Source organism: Pleuronectes platessa, chromosome 12 (genome assembly GCF_947347685.1).
Source record: "Pleuronectes platessa chromosome 12, fPlePla1.1, whole genome shotgun sequence".
Taxonomy (NCBI): Eukaryota; Metazoa; Chordata; class Actinopteri; order Pleuronectiformes; family Pleuronectidae; genus Pleuronectes; species Pleuronectes platessa.
Window position 1 is genome coordinate 8121752 of NC_070637.1, and position 26615 is coordinate 8148366.

General features: G+C 39.9%; 1 protein-coding gene across 3 annotated transcripts in view; it reads left to right on the plus strand.

Moving 5' to 3' along the window:
- The first annotated feature begins 2149 nt into the window (after positions 1 to 2149).
- The window catches only part of LOC128453165 (regulator of microtubule dynamics protein 2), a 33239-nt gene continuing 8773 nt past the window's right edge, over positions 2150 to 26615 (plus strand). Inside the window, exons 1-6 of one of the 3 annotated variants that reach the window (XM_053435892.1) lie at positions 2150 to 2306; positions 6111 to 6514; positions 15698 to 15878; positions 15956 to 16058; positions 17427 to 17487; positions 26332 to 26407. In XM_053435892.1, coding sequence (XP_053291867.1) covers positions 6120 to 6514; positions 15698 to 15878; positions 15956 to 16058; positions 17427 to 17487; positions 26332 to 26407 — 816 coding nt within the window. In that variant the 5' untranslated portion in view covers positions 2150 to 2306; positions 6111 to 6119. Of the gene's footprint in view, positions 2307 to 3281; positions 3433 to 6110; positions 6515 to 15697; positions 15879 to 15955; positions 16059 to 17426; positions 17488 to 26331; positions 26408 to 26615 lie in introns of those variants that run through there. The other 2 variants (XM_053435893.1, XM_053435894.1) reach the window with 2 other exon arrangements.

Sequence of the window (26615 nt, forward strand, 5' to 3'; positions counted from 1 at the left end):
GGATAAGAACACCGAGTGCCTGAAGCTGAGATAAACATCAACAGAGCCTGTTGGCCTATGGGTTGGACTACCCCAGTTCTTTACAAACCCTATATAGTTAAATAAAACTGTGAGATTTTGTTATGCAACACTTGCCAAATCATTCTGGCTGAATGAATCTTTAAACTATTTGTAAACAGGGTTTGCTTTTGTCCCACTGAGGCAGGCGGCTCATACATGAACTCCTGCATTACTGACAGGCAACAATTGGGCTTCACGCTCTGTGGTCTGTCAGTAGAGTCCTGATAGTGATGCCTTATTTCACCCTGATTTTTCTCCCATGTATTGTTTGACATCTGTAATAGGCTTATTTCTCTTCACAGAGGCAAAACTGAGGCTCTTTTTATTCCTTCCCCTGCGGTATGGTAGCTCAAGCAGATGTGTAGTGGGTGGATAAAAACGACAGTGTTGACAATATCTCCTTATCTGATGGCTTTGACCTGATGGGAGCAAGGCCACGGCTGGATGCGCCTCCCTTATCGCCATGTCTACGTTTGCGGGGCCAACCCACAGCCGCTGGCCAAGCTTTTTTTTTTAAACACCACCATGCCTCCAGGTTTCAGGTGGGCTTTTTGTTCTCTGTGCAAGCAGAATGCAGGCTGTGGGTTACGGAACAATACTGTGCTCAGAGAGCAGGGCCGAAACTGCACGTAGCAATCCACACATCGTATTATGCAAGGGAACTCCCAGTTACCCCTGTTTCCAAGGTAGTACACCCTTCTATCACACGCCTCTGCAAAGTCAAATGATCACCGCAGAAAGAGACAATAACTCATTTTTAAAGTCACTGCTCTTGGTTTTTATCAATTTATATATTTATTAGACTTATTTTTTCCAAACTACTCATCACAATTTATCCAGGTGCTAGAAACAGGTCAACTGGATTTGGTTGAGTTTCATTAAGACGTAGCAGTTCTCGTCCAAGAGGCCAACCGACTGCTGGGAGTCCCAGGTATCTAACTTGTAGGTCGTGATTCATGGGTCCAAAGGTGTGAATTGTAGTGAAACTTCCTGGGGGTGAAAGTTAAGACTGTATTGTATGTGGCTGATTGGTAGTGTCTTAAACCTCCTCCTCTGTTCAGAGATGGTTTCTCTAGTTTGACGTAGATTACTTCATTCATTCCACTTTCAAACCATTTGTCTTACCCGGCCAAAGTGTGGACATTGTTGAATTAAAATAAATGTCCCTGGTCATTTGGAGGAGCTGGTTCTCCTGTGCTGTGCCCTGCGTTTGTGAAGGGGTTGTTTGCCTCAGTGTGTCTGTAGACTTGATATGTACTGGGATGTGGTGTTCTTAGAAAAAATCCTTCTGAGTTTTTCAGATACTCCAGCAACATGATCTTTGTTTTCCTCCCTCACTGTTCTGTTTCTCTTTTTTTTTAATTTTGGCAAAGGCCCAGTTGGGATAACCTAATGTTTTAATTGCTTTGATATATGTTGGTTCCTTCTTTTTGCCGGGTTCTGATAACCCCAACTTATGCTCCAGTGGGTTTTGTGAGTCAAATAGTAAAGATTGACTTGTGTGTAGATTTTCTATTTACCTAAATGTGGACATTTCCATCAACTTCAATATTCACTGCACAGTCCAAGAAGGCCAGACTTCCATAGTGAACTTGAAGTTGCTGTCCACTGTATGGATGTGTTTGTGAAGGCTTCCACTTTGTGTGTTTTAATTTTTAACCCAGGTGTCATCCACGTATCTGAACCAATGAGTGAGAGTGGCTCCCATGAAGGAGCTCAGGGCTCTGTTCTCTACCCCCCCTCATGACTGGGGCTCCTTCCTTGTGTATCTTGAGGAGTCTGTAAATGCAGGGGATGGCCTCCCAGAGGCACAACCATAGATGTATAGTTGACTGTGAATTTCCACAGACAAACGTCATCACAATTTAGTTATAATCTGTTGATTAATAAGAGAAAGTGTAAAAACTCAAGCATCTGACAAAAATCTTTTGCAAAGAAATAGATGTGTAAAAGAATAAACAATAAAATGACAAATACGTCAGATATATAGACCCGATTATACCATTTCAAATTTGGAAAACAGAACATACATTTAGTTAGCCATTCTGATGCTCCTCTGCAGCCAAATGTCATGTGTTGAATAACAAGAGTTGAATAAAAATCTGCCAGGGCAGCCCTGTGTTCACTGACTGCAGGTCCAAGGTTGCTGTGATAATACATGTGTTTATTAACTTCTTAAATCCCGTTGCCCGCTCTATCCAAGTCCACTGCAGGGACACACTTGGGAGAGGAGCAAGTCTTAAAAGGTGAGTCAGTATTTGAGCTCTTTATCATAGAATTTTGATTACGAGCCATATAATAAGTGTATTTAAAATAAAACATTTAAAATGTCATTATGCTGTTAACCCTAACCCTAAAGCATAGGTGCTACAACAGATGTACATGAGAATTAGAATTATCTGCTTAAAAGGAAACTGCAACATATAACTCCCTTTAGAGAATTTTTTTTTGTTGAATGTCCAGGTTACATTTAAGAACAAACTCTTTGCACTGCTGTAAATCTTTTTTGAACTTTGGCCTCAGATAAGTCACTCGCGTTTTATGGAGATAAGACTGATGAGAGCTCCTCTCAAAGAAAATAATTCTGTTTGAGCCGAGCGTGTTAAACCACTAGATTTCATACACATCTACAGTCAATTTATTGTAACACTGGCAACTTAATACTGCACCTGAAAGGGATAGTGCAGCCTCTTACAGATGTATCACACAGTTTATGTCCATCTACAAGTTAAAAAACTAAATCAGGATCAAAGTTTCATCACTTGCACACACTAAACTTTATGTCCCTGGGGATAGTACATGTAAATCTAGGTGTTTGTGGAATTTTATTTTTCCTGCTCATCGAATAATCACATTTGTGGCTAAATAAGTTTATGCATGTTATGGTATAATCAGGCATGACACTGAGACTCATCGATTATAGGTTATACAATTGTGTCTGATGAGTTTGGTAGATGTATGTCTAATATCCTTATAACATTACTTACATAATTGTTTTAGTGTGGTTACATGAAAATAATAAAATCATCTATTTGCAGTTGTGGACATGAATGTGCGTAACCAATCAAGTCCTTATTTCCAGTTTGAATATATTTAATATTTAGTACAACTATTAAAAGTCAGTTTTCCACTGAACGGCAGTTTGTGGCAGATGATCCCCTTGCCGGAACGCCTCATAGTGGCGCTTGATCCCCCCCGGAATCATTAGACGGTTGCACCAGACAGAGCTGTCAAGCCAACAGAGGTGGCTGCTAGCTGCACAGTGAGGTCTCTAACGTCGTGTGTTGTGTTGCTATTTAAAAAGAACAAGCTCGCGTACACAGCTTCTGTGCTCGTGTGTTGTGTCAGAACAGTTTTGAGTCCATAGTCTGGGTGAGTGACTTTGTTTTTCAGTGTTAACCTCAGCGTGTTGGTGTGAGCATTGGCGTTGTGGCAGCAGCAGGGTCATTGGCAGCTCATTGAAACAGTCGTGTTGTTGAAGACAGCCTTTACCCAGAGGATGATGCTCGAGCCGCGCGTCCGACGATGACTCTCTCGCTGTTGTCATGGTGTAAAAAGTGTGTCTGCTGGCTCACACGCCTTCTTAGAGACGTGTTGATCCACTAAGCTGGCAGAGCAGCCCTTCCTAGAGCAGCTGCTTGTCAACAGTGTGTGAACGGTTTTTGTTTTGGCTTCCTCTCTCTGCAGTCATTTTGATATGTTGCCGTTTGAAAAGCTCTGGTGTACGTTAGAACATGAACTAAGGATGGGTTCCATGTAGCTGCTTCAGTTTCAGGGCCCTGGTACTTTGCAACGATGGTGCACAGGACAGACCCATCATCAATGTTATCAGCTCTTGTCTTGCAATGACACATTCAAATGTCTACAGTCTACAGTTAAATGTTATGTTTACTGTAACTAGCTTTCAGAATAGGACTGAAAAGCCATCATTTAACTCCTGTTGTACATGTCTAGTCTTGATGACCCCTCGTTTTGCCCTTCACCCGTTAACACCCATATTCATACAGTACGTCTATGTGCGATGCTCTCTTTATCACACATTAATTGCACACTAGTGGCACAGGTGTCAGGCTGAGGGGCATCTTTGGGCTCAGCGAGTGGGATCCAACCACTGACCAGCTGGTTAGTGTGCGCTTGGACTGAATCAACAACAATTGGAGAATGTATTTGGAGGATGAAAGCAGGCAGCATGATGCATAAACGCTGATAAGAGATTAGTGTTTTATTTTTGTCGGAGCTGCACATTGGTGTATCCCTGTCCTTCTCCTTGAGTTGTGACATGGTCACTATACACAACTTGTTGCCTTGTAATCAGGAATCTTGAAATTCTCAAGCTTTGTACACTTGTGTTTGAAGGTTGAAACGATGGATCCTGAAACATAGCAGCAAATATTGGTATTTAAGACTGCCTGCAGTGTGGATGTAGTATCTCTCTGTGTGCAACATGAATTTATCGTCAGAACAGGTTTTTACTACAGGCTATACAAATTATCCTAAATACATAAAGTGGAATTTACTTAAGGTTGCATTTTAGACACTAGTTTTCTACAGTGTACATTAACATGGAGGAGGTTGTGAAATCTTGTCGTTAATGCAACTAAAAATGTGGATCCTATGTCTTCTCATTTAACGCCTCTCCAGTTTGTCATGCTTATCGCGATGCCCATGATAAACATGAGAGTTATTAACTTTACCATCCTGTTTACAAATCACAAAGTATAGGTATCTTACAAAGGCTTTTTTTGACAGCAGATATGTTGACTTGTAGAGAACGATGAGCACAGACTCACAGGCTCTGACAAGGTAAAGTTTCCAGTGAGATAAGACAGTGACAGCACATGCAATAAATGTGTCATAAAATTATTTTGTAATTATAGAGCTATCAATAAAACAAGAAAAGCAAGATTTAGATGATTTCAAAGCATCTTTAGTGATAGGTCATGTCTAAGAGTCATAACTTATGTCATGCATGCATTAGTCAATCATGAAACCATTAATAAAATGTGCAAAATAAAAAATTGTTAAGCAAATAAAACCCATGAAAGGTACAAATATTTGCAGCATTTTTTAATGAGACGCCACTTTTGTATGAAAGCTGTGGCTATGGCACCTGCAGTTCACTTAGCTGATGCGTGGCCCCTTGCGCATTCAGACACTTTAACAACTGTAAATGTTTTTTAAGCCTTGACTACATTTGCCATAATGAGTAAATGTAGGCTACTTTAGCTTGAGCAAAGGTATTCAGTACTTTTCCCACCACTGCATATAGGCTATGGAGCCAGGCTATTATTTCTGACAACAACATAGGCTGTGAAAAAAATATATTATCCATGTTGTGGAGAAATATAAAATGAATAAGTTAAACTCATCCAAATTTAAGCAGGAATTCTTTATTTTTACAAAAAAACGGTTTAAAAAGAGACACAATCAATAGGACAGTCATACCCACTGCACCCCTACTTCCAACATCGATGCCGCGATATTTTGCCCATCAATTTATTGGTGACTGTTTTGAGTCAAGACTTAAACAGTTCACAAGTCAATTAGAGAATAGTGTTTCCTCTGATCTCTGAGGCTTTGGTCCACGATCTGCATAACATGCAGGTGATTCAAGAAATCATGGCTAAAATCGTGAATTAACTAAACTCTTTATTGTTAGTAATTTCTGTAGGGAAAAGAGTGAAACACTCACTATGATACCTAAATACCCATGTGCTTCTGTAGTCAGCTGGTGAGAAAGTCAGTGCATATCAACACAGTACTCTGGGAGGTCTTGGAAAGGTGCTAATTTGTTTTGGGCCATGTCAAATCAGATGAGGGTGGTCTTTTTAAATGTCTTTTTAAATCCTGTGCTTCTTTTCCCGATATATTTTTTCAGCACTTGATTTAGTTTTTTCTTTTTATATCCTCGGAAATGTCTTATCTGTCAAATCCATGTTAAAATATTATCTGTTTTATGTGTTCTTCTCAGCCTCACCAAATTGAAAGAAGACAATCATGATTTTGAGATCAACGACCTAAAACACTTTATTTCTTTATGATCTTTGCAGAGACCCAGGATGGCTCTGGCAGATGGCAAGGTGCTGGTTCTGGGAGCTTTGGCTGGAGTGGCTGGTGTCAGTTTGGCTGTGATGTATTACCAGGGCTTTAGCTCACGACGAAGAGCCTCTTGGGCAGGGCCCTACTCCCTGCCAATGGGTCAGGCTGAGGTGCTGGATCGCCTTGAGGCCCTTCACCAGTGTGTATCTGAGCTCAAGGATGAGATGAAGGCTTTGAAGAATGCTCTGCCTACACTGCAGGCGCAAGTCAAGGAGGAGCTGACGGGGCGTGATGAAGCACGTCGAGCCAGCCCTCTGCACAGGACCACGCCAACACGGAGGAAAAGACCAGTGGGTGCCATCAGTAGCACCAGAGCTGAGGCTCGGAGCTCAGAAGAGGCAGAGAGTGAGGGAGGGTGAGTACTTTAAATGGTCCTAAATCACGTAGAACGTGTAACACTTTCAGTACTTTGTTTTTAAAATCTATAATCGGTAATTTCTCAGACATGTATCCTTGCATAGTTCTTTCAAATTACCCAAACACACTTTAGATTTTATGAGAGTAGTATGTTTTTCTGAATCCCCTCAGAGCTAGTCACAAGAGTAATACTGCCACATTTTCATCCTGGTTTGACTAAGCATTTAAACATTCTTAGAACCTCTATCCATTCTTTGACTCTTACAGAAAACACGTACACATGCACTTTTTACTAGTATCATATCATAAAACATCTCCTCTTTCTCAGATGTCCTGAAAAAGCACATCCCCTTTTCTACAAATACCTTTTACTATAGAAAGTGACAGTTACATAATGCAACCACACGAGGGTCTTATTCTGGTGGAGCCACTGCGCACACTCATGACAAGAAAAAATACATCAGCATGGCTGGTGGGTTTTAAATACATAAATAATATAGACAGACGGCTTTTATCGTAAAAATGTTGCTGTTTTTTTTTTTTAAAGATACCTAGTGAGTCTATCTGGATCCTTGGTGTCATGTCACTTTTTGACTGTGCCCATTATTGAAAAATGACAGCATAGTGTATTGTATCTCTGGTGGACACGCACAGTATCAATAAGTTCTGTGTCACATCAGTGGCTGCCTTTTAGTAGACTTTAGAATAATTTTTTCCCCCTATGATGAATAGTAATTACACATTATTATAGTAAATATCAGAGCTGTCACAATAGCAGAAGTTTGGTAGTGGTTACTACTACTACTAGTACCATTCAGATTACCTAATTGATGACACCAAGTTCGATACCACAGCAAACACTCAGTATAGTCTGTGGGCAAATAGAAGTTTAGATTCAGACTGCCAGGTTGACAGACCAGTGGTGAGAACATATTATTCCAAATATGTAACAGTTGGTGTGAAAGCCAGTCAATCAAATGAATGTTACAGTAAATGAAAGTTGTTGGCAATACTTAAGAGTCACTGTCATCATTACATGGTTTGTCCAGCAGACTTCACTGTTTACAATACTTAGAAACTGCTGCTGTTGCTCAAGAGTCAACACAGAACTACAGCTGAGGAAAAGTTGCTGCAAATTGCTTTAAGATTTTGTTCACATATCTTTGTTTCATTCTTTTGATCACCAGCATCAACATTTATGTAAATATTGACCGATATATTAGAATAAATTTCAGCATTGGCCACCAACTTACAGCAGACCCTTGTTATTTCTCTATATAATGCCTGGTGACATTCAACAGATGACAAACATTAGCTTTAGTTCATGGTAATTTCCACCTCGTGTGTGGATGAAAACTTTCCTACTGTACCAGTGGAACTTGCCTGCCTTATTGTATGCAGTAAATTATAGTTTTGACAGTATGTACATTAGCCTCAGGTGCTGCAGAGAAAAGCAGACTAATCGAGCACCGCATGCCGAGTCATCCGCCTCCACCCTCAGCTAAATGCCTTGAACTCGTGCCAACCTTGGGTAACATAAACAACAGATGTGTTCCTTTTGAATGGGCTACCATTTAGAATCTCATGTTATTAAAACAGAATTCAACAGTGAAATGATGATTAAGCACTCAAGCAGGCCTTGGACACGATTATATGTTTTCTCAACACGTGGCTCAGAAATTCTAACAAATCCAGGGATCAAATCAAGTTGGATGTTGTAGCACATGCAGTTCTATGCAAGGTAGATGGGGATTTGTATCTGCCGTTTGAGTGATTAACCTTGATGGACCACCGAAGGGAGTGGAGCACGTGAAATGCCAGGAAGCCTTAAAAACGCTACGTGCAGCTGCTCTTCCTAACCACATTATATTTGTAGGTGTGCAGTGAGCCTTAGATCAGATACGAAGGGCTCCTTCCCACCTCTGTCACTGTCCTTGCAAATATGAATCAGTTGCCTTGGAGTGATTTTTACAACTACTGCACATTAATGAGGCCAACTGAACAATCCAATCCAGTGTGTTGTAGCATCTGTGTTCTTTATGAATTACATTCCATGCAGAGGTTGGGTCGACTGTGTGTGTTTCTTTTTTTGTTTTGCTTTCATGTTTTTTTTTCAGGCAAGAAGCCAATGTCAATTGTTGCATAATGTTCCAGATTCTCGAGATAAATCAGATTCAAACAGATGCATGAAGGCAGAAACAAATCTAACTGGAGAAAAAAAGGTATCATAATTACTATTTAGTTTGCGAGGCATTTGTCTCTTGGACATTAGTGTATCATCTGGAGAGAAATTGTTCTCATTTCCTTCTCCAGCAGAAGATGATATTTCACCATTGTAGTGTCAACAATAACATATAAAGAAGTCATGCTCTCACCATAAAAGTATTTCAGGTCCTATACATTTGTTGGCAAAAGAACACAGACAGTTCCTTGATGGGTAATAACACCATATCATATGAGTTTTTCTTTCATGACTGGTAAACATTTCAAGTCACCCTGCCTATACTTATGTTACCATCACCCTGCTCATTTGCTTAAGGGCCAGATGGAGGTGCAAGACAGCCCTCTAGCAGGTTTGGTTCACAGGTTCACTCTGGTTCACAGAGTGACAGTCGTTGGCTACATCAAATGCTCTTAATTACAGCTCGGGTTATTATACTTTAAAAGAAATCGCATCACGCACACACCTCCCATAATTAAAGAGCCCTTCCTGCCGCTCTGTTATTTGTATGAGCAGAGGGTGTAGGGGTGAGTGGGAATAGTGCAATGGAGAAATTCCAGCCCCTCAGGGAATGAGTAGCGTTCCCCCAGAGGAACCAGTTAACCCCCAATCCGCAGATCCATTTTAAAGGGCTGTTTGTGTGTGTTCGGCCTGATTGGAAGTGTTGGAGCAAAATATCTCTCCACACTATCTACACACAATATCTCTGCAATGGCTATAATTCTCAAGACTGGGACATGATCATGGTAAGTTTGTTAGGCCCAAATAATATATTTTAAACGAGTAACAATGGCATATTTTCAGCTTTGTGCAAAATGTAAGAGTGCAAACATGTCAGTCAAAGATTTTGCTGCATCAGAGATGTGTTGAACATATCTTAAACTGTGATCTCTTATATTCATAGTAGCAATGAACAAGTGATTTGACAAATAGTTTTAAAAAAACGTGAATTGTACATATCACTAATGTCCATAATATACATATGTGGAGCAGTAGATTTCCCACAGGGGATATCATACAAGTATGAATAGGGCCTTAACCGAGTGTTCACAGAGAGCTGGGCTGCTGCACCTGACATATGCACACCATGAATAGGCTGATGTATGTTTTCATGACTGTGTGGAGTTAATTGCTTTCTGGCTTAATGGTTTTCTCACCTGTTGATATGTGGCTTTTATTTGCATTAATGCAGCTGATCATTTAAAAAAAAAAAAGCTTTTTCTAGTGGGACCAGTGGTCGCAAATTGTCTGATAAGAAAACTCATGATGCAGTACTTCTGTAAAAAAATTCACCACTATGGGAAAATGCAAGACACAATGTAAATGTTGACCCATCCACTTAAGTTCCAGCTGTTTACTTCATTGACTCCTCATATGTCACAACTGCTTCCTCAGAGCTACATCTCTGCATATAAGGAGACACATCAATCACCCTGTCCGGGTGCCAAGCTGTCAGAGGCCTCATTTAAAAGTGTCTTGTAGGAACTTGTAATTCCTCGAACAGTTCCCCCTAAGTTTATTATTCACCGCACATCTCTGTAGCTCAAGGACACGACCAGTTCTTTTTTTCCTTTTCCAAAAAAATAGCATCTATGGCACTGGATAGTTGTTGATTCAAGCTGATTTAAGTAGGAGCAGTTTAGTTTAGTTAGGGGCAAGCCTGATCAACACACATAGACATGTTTAGAGAGTGAAAAAGGAGCTCATTGTCTAATTTGTGATTGCAAGCTTTCGTCTACTTTCTACGTGTTGCTCTGTAGCTGTCAGTTATTAAGACATTCTGATTTATATCCTCAGATTCATACCTCAGTGAAAGGCTTACAGCCAAACAAAAGCATTTGTTGAACCTAGCTCTGAGTACAATGTCTACACAGCACAGACACGTTTTTTGGTTTGTTTTGTCCAAGTCAGTTTGTCTGACCTATATCTGTCAAGTTTGACTCTGACCACCCACATCTTCTATTCATGTTCAATAGTTCGATAGCCTCCTCTGCAAAAGGCCCTTCATGTAATTATTTGAAAATCCAATTGTTAACATTTTAGGCCCTAAACACAAATGGATTAAATTATGAAATCAATGTTACTTTATAAATTGTATTAACTTCAGTCTCTCTTTGAAATGTATTTTTGAGAAAACATTTGTATTAAACTAACTGGAACATTTTGACCCACTAAATTTGCTATAACCAATATTTTATCATACTGGTAATGGATCACATATCATTAATGGGAATGGAAAACTGGTTTGCATTTTGGAACTGGTTCTAAATCGTCCGAACCATCATTGTATGGATTTGAGCTTATCAATTCCATGTATCAATGACAGAGTTGTATTCTACTTAACAACTATGACAAACTGATTCATCTACACCATAGTCTGTATATAAAAATCAGCTTGTCCCCACTTCCTCCCACTATACAGAAAAAAGGGCAAAATATCTAGGATGAGAACGTTGCTATGTTGCACTGAAGATGTCATTTAAAACTACATTTTCTTGGCACCTTTTGGCTCTGCAATATGACACTATTATACCTTTTCTTGACAGTTCCCATATATACATTGTTAATGTAAGGATATTTTATTGTACAATACCAATTTTGCCTTGATTTGCCTGGCTTCAAATGGAACAAGGAAACTCTAACATAGTGCATTATTAAAAATAGTAAGGTAGACCTTTCACAATAACAAATGTTGTTGGATGATATTTTTCCCATAGATTTTTGTATTGAAAGGTATCGTCATCAAGGTGGTTTAAACCATTTTAAACCACTGGTATGATGATAAATAAAATGAAAAATGTCCCCTTTACTAAATAACATTTGACCTCGCCCCTAAGTTTGTAAAAAAATTATGTCTTTCTCGTTCTATTTTAAGAACAAAGCATTACAACATCTGAACAAAATCTCAACGGTTGCATTCATATTCAAGATGAATTGCTGTCTTCATTCTTGACTTGTAAAATCATCATGTATTTGTAAGAAATGAATGAACAACTTTTATTTTCTATCAGTAAGACATCCAACAACAGAGGAAGGTATAGTTAGAAAAACAATCCAGTCATATTGTCAACAGGTGGCTCAGCAACTGATCAGTGGGAAAGTGAAAGTTAGATTAAAGATTCATACCCTGTCCAGCCTTTTGGGTAAGTCAATCAGCCATTGGCCATTGTTGTAGAGAAGGCTTTCTTTGATCCTGTCACCACAGCTACACATACTTAATGCGCCAGGCTGCATGTTCTGAGACCTGCTGATGTTGGGATGGTAACTGGTTTGTTTTGATCAGTGTAACCACAGAGACTGCCTTTGCTAAGCCCTATTGAGAGATCTCTCCAATGCCCCTCGGGGTCTGTACACTGACAGGATGACCTCACTAACTGAGCTCACAGCCTGTTAACAATGAAATAGAGTATTGTTATTATTACATAACCAATGTGAGCATGACCAACTGTTTACTCACCATTCCTTTCTAAATATCACAAATTCAGCATAAAACTTCATTCCTTTACTTTCCAATGGCTGTCTCCAGAGGTGGAAGGTAACACTAATGTTAACTTGTGCTTTGATCCAAGTGAATATGCTAATCAGCTAGCCTTGGCTCAGCAGGCCCATACAATCCCTATGTAATGGTGTGCCACTGGGTCTGCTCTGAAGAAGTTGCGCTGCTCAGAGGTGGTATTATAATCTCATTTTGTAAACGCAACAATGGCTGAAGCTCTTGTATTGTATAGCACTTATCTAAACAAGGTTAACAAGTTCCTCACGACATCCACAGTAATTCAGTTCAATTCTAAGCACCAAATCATAAGATAGAAAGGTCGAGACCTTCATATTTTAGAAACCCCACAGTTCCCACAATGAGCAAGCACCTTGGTGTGGAGAGAAACAAATCCCTTATTAACTGGAATAAACCAATAAAAGAACCAGACTAGGTGTGGAAGGCCATCTGCCTCGACCGGTGGGGTGATCGCAGACAATGGTGATAAGGGGAGAGGTGGTTGGCAAAGAGGGGAGAGAAGAGAGAGGGGGGTAACCATCATATTGGAGCTCTGTCAGATTGGTTGTTATAATGAAAATAATAATCTTCAGTTGTACCTTGGCGTCATCAGGCTTTCTGTGTTTTAAATCGCAAGAACATTAAAAGCCAAACGTGGGGGTACGCTCAGGCTAAAGTATAATCTGACTGGCTACTGACTTGTTTAGCGGTACTATCTAAATAAATGTATTAAATTAGGGCCGAAACAATGACTTTATTGATTGGTTACTTGATCAAGTTAGAATTGTTTGCAGTTAATTTTGATAAGTACTTTTTCGACAGTTACTATACAGACATGCCAAACGTTTGTTTGAAAGCAGCTTGCTCATGTTTTGTTAAATATACATCTTTTGGTTTAAGACAGTTTCGTGAGTAGAAAAAGCTTTTTAAGATTGTCACACTAATATTCAAAAATGGAAACAACTGTAACAGCTTAACGTTCATTAGCAGTGAAAAAACAAAAAAGAAAAGCAAACATCTGCTCATATTTGTGAAAAAAGTAATTGGCAACTGTGTAGTATCATTATAAATTCAATTATTCATTCAATGTCAGATTGTTTGTCACTTAAGTAACAAATGCTTTGAACACTGCTTTCAAACACAAATGGATGGAAATGTCAAATACCATGTCACTAAAAACGACTAGCATTGAGTTAGCACTATTAACATAATTTATTCTATACTGCTCTCCATATGAATTATCCCACAGAAAATGATCAAGCTGTTTTTTCACAGCTGGTTAGAGTTAAAGCGCAAAGTTAATAATGGTTGCTGCATAGATATACATACAGCACTACTAAATGGACCCTTAGTGGCTTTATTCTTTCAACTCAAGTCATTCATGAGCCGGGGAATGGCGTGACAGGAATGCGCTGATCAGTCAGTGCTGCCTGTCTCTCCAGCTCTACTGAGTAAATAACTGCTGCGAGGGAAGGAAAACAGACTGCTGCATGAATGAAAGAACAAAAGGATGAATGAATTGGGATGAATGAATGAATGAATGAATGAGCCAAGTTCAGTAATGTGACGGTCAAGCAACAGTTAAATGTCTGGTCTATTTATTGCAAGGCAGTGCTCTATAATAAGGTGCGATCAGACTGAAAAGAAAAGGTCACAGTAAACACTAAAGCGCACCCATTCACATTTTTTAAGCTGGGGTGTAATGGGCAATAAATGGTTTGAGCTTTTTCTGCAAGTTCGATGGGTAAGTCATGAGAACACAACTGTAAAAAGGCGAGATTAAAATAAAGATTTTCGAAAGTCTAATATCTCATACAGGTATGCTGTTTGTCTGTTTCCTATTAAGCTAATGAATGTGAAAAGAACCAATAAAATATTTAAACTATTTGAACTATTATCTTCACGCTGCTCTTTAAAGCTTGAATATCTAACTTTCGAAAGAAGAAAGAACATAACAAACTTATTGTAGGTCACTTTGGATAAAAGCGTCAGCTAAATGTAATGTAACAGAAGTTCAATAATTGATTATTAGAATGGTACTCAGTAGAGCCCATATTTTCAGTCCTCTGATATTCGATCAAGCTGTGACAAATTGCAAACACTTATAGATATCAGTTCCCTCAACATGCCTGATTTATTTCATCAAGATTCGTGACTTATTCCCAGGGATTCGCAATATACAAGAATAAGAAAAAACCCGCGCCAAGTGGCCCATACCCCACCCATGGAAAATAAACTCCTGGAACCATCCCCTGATCCGTATTTGTACATAAATTGAATGAGTTATTTTCTGACTCATATCCCCTCCTTTGTTTCAGAGTAATCTGTCTAGTGTTTTTTGCATAGTCCTGCTAACTAGTAAACGAACAAATACAGATGAAAAAACAAATCTTGGTGGAGGTTATATGAATTGCAGTTACATGTATTCTATATTTTCTAATTTGTTGAAAGTTTTGTTGCATCAGTTAAGTAATGAGAGCTCAGGCGGCTCGACTAACTGCAACCGTGGCAGTAATGGCGTTTCCTATGAAATGAGATTGTGGACATTTAGCATTTTTTTGGCTAAGGTTTCGGAACAGTTTAGGGACCGATACGCAGAACCAAGATTATATTTCTGTTTATGGCTACCTTGTACTCGGCATTTCGTTGGAGGCGTGTGTTGTGGGTGGGGTGGTAGGAGCCTTTAGCACGAGGCACCTTTTGGGCCTAAAGTCTTTCTGTCCCTGGCCCGCTCTGACACGTCCCTCCAGAACCATGGCTCGTAGCCCAACATTTTCCCTTAACCACCAATGACGCACATGCAGCCAGTGCCAACACTTAATTGATGCTTTTCATATTTGTACCCATTTCTATCTCTTTCATTACAACGTGAACTATTAATATTGTTTGGCTATTTTTTCTACAGCTGCCTCTTAAGTGTTAGTTGAGGGTGTTAGTTCATACAACTACAATAGTTGAAAAGGTCTTATAAAACATCTCATGAGAACATTGCGTGCCTCATCCTGACAAACAAATCTCCCTTCATGCAAACGTTTTCAAGTTTTCACGTTAAGACGTCAAGACATTTTTTACAGCTAGCATTTATAAACAATTAAGCTTCCCACCTATGTAAACAAACAATATGTGTGTGAACAGGAAGTGAAGATTGATCCTTTATAATCAGCACTTGGCAGAAAACCACCTGTAATAATGCTCGTTAAGACACGATTTAGATTCTTCTGAAGAAATCCACCTCACAAGTAGAAAATGGTTTTTGGATTGATTTACTGGGACACATGCCATCACCTTCTACAGAAACTGATAACATTGAGGCTGTTTATTCATGCTTCTGAGAATAATTTGATGGTGACCAGCTGGCCTGTTGATTGGAAACACCAAAGTCCTCAGTTAGCAAATTGCAACGGCTAACTGAAATTGTACCTTTTTACTGTTATTGACACGTTCTCTGTGTTTTTGTTTTTTTTCAGGTATATGACTGCTCTGACAGACTCTGAGGATGAAGAGATAAGTGATGAAGAACAGAGGGAGGAAGAACAGCCTGAGGACAAGTTATCGATTCTCCTTGAGAGGATCGACTCTTTGCACCATGGCACTGAATCCGACAAACGAGAGAGCCTCAACATACTTTTGGAGCACAAAGAGGAGGAGGTTAAATTGCTTTTTAACCGAATATATCCAGTTTATAGAGGTTTCTGTGTTTTAACACTTGTATTGTAACTCTGTAGTTTGGACAGAACCCGAGGCTTCTCTGGCGGCTGCTCCGAGCTTACTCTGATGTTCATGACGTCAGTGCCACTCTGGAGGACAAGAAGACCATTGCACAAACTGGTAATTTACCAAACAATGTCATTTACCAAGTGTCTCAATCTAGATGTGAGGTGATATAATGTCACAACCACAGCTCTATAAGACAAACCTCAAATGTCAGTGTCTCGCAAGGAAACAAAAATCCATGCAATCCTGTGGTGACCTCTGTCAGCTGGTTTTAGTTGCTGACTCACAATGAATTGGAAGAAACACTATTTGGCAAGTGACCATACTTAGACATTACCCATGTTAATAATACACAATGGATCAGATATGATTAACTGCAAGTGTTATCTTTACGTGTTGCACAGTCAATGTGGTAAAAAGAGAGCTCAAAATCTAGTGGGATATCTATATATAGGCTACCTGATATCACCACTATTGAAATAAAGTACTGCAAAATGAACGCCACCATGAGAAAAGTCTTTAGCAGTCACCTTCTGCCCTCTGATGATTGGTTATCGACTGATATTATCAAGTCAAAGGTCGAATCAAAGCCAAACCTTACATCATAGTTATTATTTAAATTTATATCCTAGTGCACGTGAATTCGCGGGTCAACTGTGAGCACTGTGCATCGATTTCAGGTTGAGATTTTAACTTTAACTTTCTATACAAGGTGCAATTTTGGGGGGTCAGTAATACAAGTTGTTGGTTGTGAGAAATGTAGCGCAATCTATGTTTGTCAGTCAGTAAAAGACAGAGATTTACCAGACACGCAGCATAAATAGGTATTGGATAAACCATAGAGTCTTTAAGTCCACTTCTTGAATACAAAACTTATTTCTGTCACAGGCCCTTTTAGCTAACCCTTTAGGTCACAATGACTGGACACTTGTCTTCTGTTCCGCTACTGTGTGCAGTGGACGTTAATGCTTTTATTTCATTAACAGTGGCTGGTTTGTGATTCTGCACTTGTGAAGTTCAGACTGGATTTACCTGTTTCTCTGTGATCCTTCCTTGTCAATGAGCCTCTCAGCAGAGCAGGCCAGGTGCTTTCTGCAAAGACACCTTTGTCAAAGCATCTGGAAGTGTTGGACATGTGCATTCAAAGCAATAGGGCAACATATTTAACATTCATCCAGATATTAATAGATGCTGTGAGACAATTCCTAATGGGTGATGAAGGATTTAAATCTGTTGTTTCTTCGTGGTTTGCATTTTCATATTACTTGAGTTTTGATTGCTTTAATCCAGCGCCTCGTGATGTTTCTTGATTCATGCACTATACTTCCTGTTGTGTTTTCTCAGGCAACACACCCTTTGACTCCACTAATCCACGCTCCTCTTTTGTCATGTGAACAAGAATGTCCGGGGGGAATTGTGTGAATTTAAATTGTGTTTCAGCTGGGTATCATTGTCTGTTGTCTTTCTTTCCTTTCCTCTCAGGGAAGACAGTTGGCGAGGAGGCGGTGAGCCTGAACCCCACATGTGCTGACAGTCATCGGTGGTAGGTTCGAGCTGTTTCCTTCCCTCCTTCATTTCATCCTTTAACAGCTGCTTTGTTTCTTTTGACTAAAGTCTTTCCAGCTGTCATTTCAAAAGCAAATCAATCAAGCAGTCTTGATGATACATTTTGATGGCATGCGACTTGCTGTCATTTAGTTCCATTATGGGAATAACTGACGTTTGAATTAGACAGAATTAAAGCATAGAAAAGGTACTTTCCCCACATGAGGTGTCCGGGGGGCGGGATTTTGAGTGATATGTCTGCCTGGAGCAACTGTTCCGTGTTTGACTGGATCTTGGACTCGTGCATTACTTGGGGTTTAGCAAAGGAACAAATCAAAGGAAACTCAGAAAAAGCCCACATGGGTAGATGTTGGAACTACTTAAATGTGCATTATAGTCTTTACACTTTAGGGCAAACCAAGACGGACCAAAATATGAAAAGAAAGTTGCATATTTCCTCAAATAACAGGGAAAAAGTTGTTTTCAGGGGAGCATTGCTAAATGCTTTGCAGACTTGCATATTTCTGAGATAATAGCAGCTTGACTCCCAAACTACTCCGTCCTGCAGATCACCCCCTCTTCCACCCGATAGCATCAGATCCACTTCCTGGAATGTAAACACAGCCTAGGCTACCTTCGTTCAGATAGATTGACAGTTGCACAGGAATAACTCGTGTAATTAATGGTCCTCTGTTATTGCAGTTGCTGTTCCTGTATTGTGCATATTTACAGCTGTACATATATAGTGTTACTCTGGTGATAGACTGTGTCCCGCTAGTAATATTTGTTTGTATTTAATGTGTGGTAATCTTGTGGCAGTGTTTTATTGTCTGACTTTAAATTACTAGAAAGTTATCGTAAAAGTTGTTTTGGCTGCAGCTAGTGCAGCAGATAACAACTTTCTATGTGAGGACCTTCTTATAAAGCTACGTTAAGGGAAATTTTGCAGCCTCAAGTGATTCTCAGAAAATGAAATGAGGATAGCCTCTTCTCCACTCATTTGTCTCCCCGGTTGCTCAGTGACATAACACATAGCACAGATAATGCTTTTAATTATCTGTGCGGAGCCGTGCATCAGGGCTGGTGAGATGAATCCCGTTTGCGTTGGTGCATTCCCCTTCTGAAATACTGCTTATGTCAAAACTTGATTGCTGATCAAACATGGAATCCCTGGCTTGAAAAGAGAGATGATGATTGCACCAGATGCAACTCTGAGCTCTGGTTTGAAGACAACTGCAAAGTCTGCTCCCAATACAGCTTCAATAGAATGATGAAAGGCGGCTTTAACTTGCAGTAGCTCTGTGTACCTCATGTTCAACGTTGGGCCTGGAAATAAGGACAGATTTTATTGGTTTGTGTGCATGCTTATATGATAGGTCTCCAAAGTGTACTTATTTTTTACCGTTAATTACATTCCCTGTATTAGTGTCCTGTGTAATTGAGATCATGTGGCTACTTTCTGTTTACGTGCGTGTGAAGATTTCTCCTGGCAAACAGACCCAAACGGGCCTCTTGAGCAAGGAGCCCTGTTTGCTCTGTTCATTAGGGGATAATTAGTATTAGCTCATACACATACCTCAGCACTTGAGACGTCAAGTGAAATAGAAGGCCGTGTTTGTTTAGTTAATTAAGAGCAACAGCTTTAAAAAAGCTTAATGCTTAATCCTATATCCACTAATGGAATTTGTAAGATTCTTAAACCGAGCAGAAACACTGTCTAAGTTGAATGGACAGGGCAAAGTAGGTAAAGCCGCACTTTAAGAAGGGAGGAGGCAGGGACCGGGGACGGTGCCAGGCAGTGTTGCAAAGAAGTTTATGTCTGAGGTAACTGTTTACTTAGTCTTCCGATGCCGTGAGAAAACTTGTCACCTGTTTTCCCGAATGCCGCCCAGCTTGTCACAATATGACAGATGTTGTTTCGATGCACTGCAAGTTAGTTTCTGTTCTGCCACTGAAACTACTTGCATAGACTTTCAGTGCCTAGCTCTGATGTTGTGTGCAACTGTTTTGTTTAACCGGTTTTAAATTACCCAAATTATCTAATTATTGTTTATGACCTAATGCATTTCCCCTCAGACCTCTGAGTGACAAAGTATCTGGTAGGGTGAGCAGGACAGTCTCAACAAACCTGCTCTGCTGTATGTGTTCCACTTCCAGGCAAGTCAAAGATAACCGGTGAATATACAGTTTCTCTGGGAAAGGTACAACCGCTGTAGCTATGTCCCGGAAAATATCCGAATCTAGAACAATTTCTTTCTGACAAAGTCCCATTTCACAGGCTACTCCAATTGCAGCAGATGAGTCTCTGTCAAGTTGTCAAGCCGTTCTCAGAATAGGAGCAGGGTCAGTCTGGTCTTCAGGTCATCTGAGAGAATACAGGCGCTTCCTTATTGGTTTTAATCTCCTGACCTGGATTATCTATCCCTTCTTATACATTCTGAATTAGCATCTTTGCATTACATTACAAATTTTTTGGTAGATGACATTAATGCACTAATTGTTTGAAGATTTTAGCTTCTCAATACTTTGTCACTAAAGGAAATTGAGTAATTTCAAGAACAATATTGATAAAGGGGCTGATATATTACTTATTACTTTTATTAATTTGTGTGTGTGTGCGCGTCTGCGTTTGTGTGTAAGATTATATAAGGTGCTTTCGTGACAGTGAGTGTGAGAACTATTTGTAAACTCTCAAGGGGCTGATGGCTGGGAGCTGTGATTTGTTCGTGTATCGCCGGCTTTGTTTGTAGGTGCGTTTTCATTCAGCCTGTGTAAATCCCTGACCATAGGGCCTCTCTGATGGTACAAAGGCCCATGGATTAAGCAGGCGGCCTGTGGCAGAGCCCGGTCAACGGAGGGAGAATGGGGTCACTTTGACCTTACAAAGACAACTTTAATTTCGAACTCGTGCCTCTGTTTACCAAGGTCACCGCTAGTGTCGCCGTGGCAGCATTGTTTTCCTAGTAGCTTTGGAAACCCTGCGTGTGTGTAAACTTTAGCCCTCACTGTCCCTTCGCTCATTGCTGTGGGAACACTTGACACACAGCCTCAAATCCCACCTCCCCTCCAAAGAAAACACTATCGGCTCATTCTGTCATGCGCTAAGTGTATCAGCGCACTTCACACACTCCTACTCATTGTCTCACAGAGGTTGTCCTTGAATTCCTCAAGTTCCTCCTCCTGTTTCTGTACAGGTTTTAGCTTGGAGTCCTGCCTGGCCCTCTCTGCCTTTGAATGAGCTGTCTATGTTTGGATCTGAAGGCTGAAATCAATCTGCTGTTTCCGCTAAGCAGCTGACACTTAGGCCCTTTTGTTTTTGCCCAGCAGAGTGGGGGATTTCACTGAGCCGCTGCAAAAAACGAGGACTAGCATTGCACAATTAAGTGTTCTGTCCTTCTCTTATCTTCCACCCTTGTCATGTTTTGCTGCCACCTACCTTTCCTCCTCTTCTTGATATTTCCTTTTTTCTTGCCTTAGACAGTCAAGAGATAGTATTTCACCTCTGAGAAGAAAGGCAAAGATTAACAACAGCAGGTAGACCCTTGGGGCTGGACACACCTTCACATCCGTTCTCCTCATTCGCTCCCTCCCCTAAATTCTCTCCGCCCCTATCTCTGCCTCTCTACTGAAGGCCTGGTGCTGTTACACACAAAAGATACGTTGCATAACCAAAAACAACATCTCCTGCAGAGTGCAGAAAAGTTCATCTTTAATATGTTTGTTAATTAAAGACACAGAATACAGAAACGCAGGAGGAGGATTTACTTTGATGTTCTAACAACTGGCATCTCCACCCAGTCTAACTCCATTTGGGAAAGTCCAGGTGCAGAGATGAGCCAACACTATTATATGTTTTTATCCAATCAGGAGCTGCTCTGCCACTGGCACTCTTGGGTTTACATACTTCTCAGTAAACACTGCCAGAATTGCCACATGCTGAATAATGTTACAGTGAGCCAATCAGATGGAAGGAGAAATATGTCTTGCGGTAGCATGCATGTTGAACAATATCTCCCACAGCCCACACCTGGGAAATGTTCAATATCAGTTATGATTACTATTCCTCTGTGGTATGCATCTATTGTCCTTATTCTCATCTCACGACTGCTGAGATTTATTGCTTTTAATCACAACAGCATATAGCAACATGCTAGTTCAACATGCTCAAGTAAGATTAAAGCTAGCTGCACTCCTTACTTACCATCCTTGGAGGTTTTGTTTTCATCCCTGTCCATCTGTTTGTTGGTTGGTTTTCATGTTTGTTGTTTTCAAAACATTTTTATAAGCAAGATTTCACTAAAAAACTCTAGCGATTGTGTTAATGTGGTGTCTTTCAGAGAAGAACCTATAACATTTTTGTGCGGATATCCAGATCAGGGGGTTGGATCCAACACTGTGAGATGGCAAGATTTTCAACAGTTTTACAATTTTATGCAAATAATCATAAATGGAATTTAATCAAAGCATCTAGGGAACTAATATCTATGAGTGTGTGAAATTTGGTGCAGTCTGATTTGAATTTAAAGGAACTGTTGGGCCTTAGCAAAGGTAGTTCATTATACACTTTTAGGGGAATTATGGGGTGTGTACAGTTTGGAACAGAATACTTCATAAAGCCGCAACTAAATGTTTTTTATTAATTATTTAAGTTGTTTAAATGCTGGAACAAAGTTTCCCACAGCCTAACATGTTTTCTGCACTGCATTCTGGTAACAGCGAGTAAAGAGATGGAAAAAGCTCCTCATTTAGAAGCGGCCACCATCTGTTTTTTTTAGCTCTGTCTATCTCTAGCTCTGTGTATAAAGCTAAATGCTAATGTCAGCATGCTAACATGCCTCAACACTTAAATCCTAGCATGCCAATGCCTGCTATTTAGAACTAAACAAAATGCATAGCTCAGACTTGTCATTGGTTTTGCTGGTATTGTCCCTAAACCAAAGTGTTGCACTAACATATAGTTTGACCTGATGATTACACTATATGGAAAGTGCATTTTTTTTCCATTTTATTCTGACGAGCGTCATGGATAACCAAATTTCATGCTAATGCGTTGTACAAAATATTTCACTCAATACCAAAAATGTGGTGGTACTAGAGGAAAAGCCAGAATGTGCAGAAGGGAGTATACATCCTGTGAACTTCAGTCAAGACCCAAGTGGTGAACTGACCGACTTTGCTGAATGGAGGAAACAATTTAAATTGAACAAATGTTCCCTAGCTGTTCAAACTACAGTTTCACACTTCAAATTGGATTGAAATGCAGTGGCCAAGTGTCCTGGCTCTATTTCCTCTCGGGAGATATTTAGTCACCGGTGATGGATTTACACAAAGTCTTTACATCCAACAGTCTGTTTTGAGTGGAAGCCAGGCAGCACAACTGCAGGCAGATAGCATCTCTGCTCCTGTGATGTTGTTGAGCTTTGCACTCATCGAGCGCCTACCAGCGGCAGAGTGGTTGCACCCTACACTACCTTAAGAAAATAAACATGGATCTTTTTAGTTACAGTTCCTTACAATTCATCTACCTTTGTTTGCTCTGCAGAGAATATTTGGGGCACTTAAAAGTGATGTGGCTAGTACTTGTCTTATCACTGTTCACTTGTCCACACCACCCACATGAATGAGGGTTTGCGAAAAGATAGTTGTATGCTGTGTCATCCAATTACAGCCCCCTCAATCATCTGTATGGTTTTCTTTATTTTCTTGTGTAGATTTGTTTACCTACCAGATGGAGCATTGTCAACTGCAAATCACGATTTCTTACTTGACAGAATGAAAGAAAAAACTGTCTTACATTATCTTCACTTGCTAAATATACTATAGTTTGATATCTCACCATTCCTTCTTTTTTTCTTCATTTTGTAATTTGTGTGCGAAGTCTGTGCTATCCTTCCATATCCGGATCAATCTATTTTCTGATTTCAGAAATCTCTCTGTCTGTATAGGGAACACATATCTCGAGAGCTGTTAATCTTATCGGCTTCCCATTTGGCATTTCTATCGTTAAGGGCTGAATGAATTAGTGTAGAATTTGGTGAGATCTGGACATGTGACATGTTCGAGAGCTCAAAAGTTGTCAACTTGGGTCTAGAGATTGTAGAAATGATTCATAAGTAGCTCTGGAGATTTACCACCATCCAAGAAAACAGCACAAACAGGCCGGTTTGGAACAGGCACTGCACTAGAAGATAGAAGTGAGTCACTACAGTAACCTACCTCCAAATCATGCCCAGTTAAAAAATTATCCATTCACACATACCAGACACCTCAGCACACACACGCACAGTTGCAGATTCCATCTACCATCAGCACCACCATGTCAGATGACCTTTGTAGAGGCTGATCCTTCAAATAAAAGGTTGTTTATGTCGCTCCGTGGTGTTTGACAAAGTACCAGCAGGATTAAAGTAGCCTTGCGGTGAAAAGACTTTGATCAACTCTCTCCTCTCCATACCCTCACCGTCATGCTGACTTACAGATTCCAAAGCTGAAATCACTCCTTGTTTCCCCCTCCACCTGCCCATTGGTCCTAGTCGGTGTATTAATTAGGGAGTGAGAGGAGAAGGTGAAGCAGCTTATTTCTGCTGATGATGTCTAATGAGGAGTCTCCCTAAGTAACGTTTAATGTTATTTCTTTGTCAGTGCCGCTTAGGTTGACTCATTGTTAGTGAACCGGAGAAAAGAGGGTTTGACTAAAAGGTGGTGCCAACTTTCTCTCCTATCCCACTAACACAAAATGTCACCTGACTACCTTTCATTTGTCAGAAAAGCTCAAAATATTTAAATTCTTTCAGTTTGATCCGATGTTTTCAATAACATATGGACGCATTATCAGCTTAGAATAATAAGAGACTAGCCAAGGCCAACAGTCCCCAAGGTCCAACAACTGCATTTAAATTCACTATATCAGGATTTATTTATCTGATCCGAAACAAACTCAAATTTCAGTCCTGTAAACACGCCCGTTTTTTTTCATTGAGATCTTTGAATTATTCACTCAGAAATGCCCCATTTCACAATGTTGAAGGAAATGGAAGTTTCAATAAAATCGGTTCAGTAGATTTTTTGCAAAAAGACAAATAAATGTAATGAAAACACACCTTTGTTGAGGTGACAGTTTGTCTGCATTGTAAAGATGTGGCACAATTAGGACGGACGGAATCTTGTCAAGCAAGGTCAAAGATTCAAGTTGGTGAACCAGCTGGGCAGCGGTGCCTTTGTACAAGAAATTCGATCCCAAACACATGGTGGTCAACGTCCTTAAAGGCTTTTACAGCTGTTCCAAACAGACATATTTGGAAACAGGAAAAAAGCAGCACTTATAGAAAGGGATGAGACACGCTAATTGTTCAGATGTAACGACAACAGCACACACGGTCAATCCTCAGAGCCATGTATTGGGCTTTATTCATTCAACACACATACCACTTTTTGATAAAGGTGAACCTGGTGCTAGTGCTATGATGATGCTAGGGTGGATTTGGAGTTGCTTCCACTTCCGAATCTTTTAAGAACCAGTCTACTTTTCCTTGGGCTCCAGCCACCATGGAGCCAAGTCATTCCATCATGGGGCCACATTCTTTAAAGGCTGCATTTGAAGACAGATTAGATGGGTTCTTCCACTCCCGAGCAACAGGGTGGATCCTTCTCAGCCCAACATATCCCAAGGTTTATTGTCCGTCATTGACTGTTTTATAAATGTCAGAATTAATTTTAAAATATTTTTAAAAAAAAAATGTAAATAATTGTCGGTAGCTATGTTGCTCAGCAACTGCTGTAAGGTTTGGAACCAGCTGGTGATGCCATAAGCAGACCACACCGTGTCTTTTCCGTTCGGAGGACACGGTCTTAGTAGACCGTGTCCTCTGAAGGATGCTGCCTCTGAATTGAGACACATCATATATGTCTCTGAAGCAACCTTGTCAACAATGGTGGACTACAGTAAAGGGAAGCAAAAAGTTTGTCTCTTCCATTAAATACTGTCCATGGAAGCCAAGGTTCCTTGCTTTGGCATCCATCGTAAAAAATTGTTTTAAGGTTAATTATTTTTTGCATCACAATGTTTTGGTTGCTCGTTTTGGTCTTTTTAGTCTAGATAATACAGCATCCAGCCCCTGATTTAAGTGGTTCTTCCTTCGAGACCAGAGAAGTGTTGATGTCAAAGACCAAAAAGTTTTTCTGGCCAAGAGCCAATACTTCGGCACTGGCTCTGACCTATCAAAGTAAAAGGGGCTAATAAAGTATTAATAGTGATGTGCGCAGAATACATGAAGACAAAGTGGACGTCAGATTGCCAACTATTTTTATGCTTTCACAACAAAACCCAACCAATTCTTATATTGGAAAAGTTTGGGCAGAGGGGATTCAAGACACAATTCAACCATCCATCAAAGCACTACGACCAGAGCACACTGATGTCTCTAATAACATTTCTGAATGTATTCATGTCTGTGAATGTGAAGGAGTCCACCAGTGGAATATAACAGCCAAGCTCCCTGCCAGAATAAATTAAAAGCAAACTACACCTCAGACTGTGATAAATAACTCACTCTGAATTTCTGTTGATAGTTACTACCTAAAGTTTGTCTGTGTTTATTTAGAATATAAAAGTTCTTGACTCAACTCATTACAAAAGTACAGGTTGCAAATTAAACAATGCGTTTTTTCCTCTATTTTTCTGTAACTTGTTTAACTTTTTTCCACTTTCTTTCAGTTGTTTTCTCTTCTTTCTTTAATTCGGGTGCTGTTTATATATTTTTTGTAGGACAATAAATAGAGTAATAGTGGGCCTAAATCTAAAACCTAAAGACACCTTATCAACAACACTGTGCTCTCTGCGCAGGTATGCCATCATGTGTGGAATAATGACGGAATACGACACTGTGCAGAACAAGATAAAGAACGGATACATCTTCAAGGTACGTTGTTGTCAAACACAGACAGTACTCTAGTCATATGTTGTGTCCTGGACTTCTCATTCTGTAACTTGGTGTGACTGTTAAATGAAATTCATCTTCATACTGTGTATATACAGTGCCTTGCATAAGTATTCACCCCCTTTGGACTTTTCTACATTTTGTCATGGTATAACCACAGATTAAAATTTATTTCATCGTGAGTTTATGT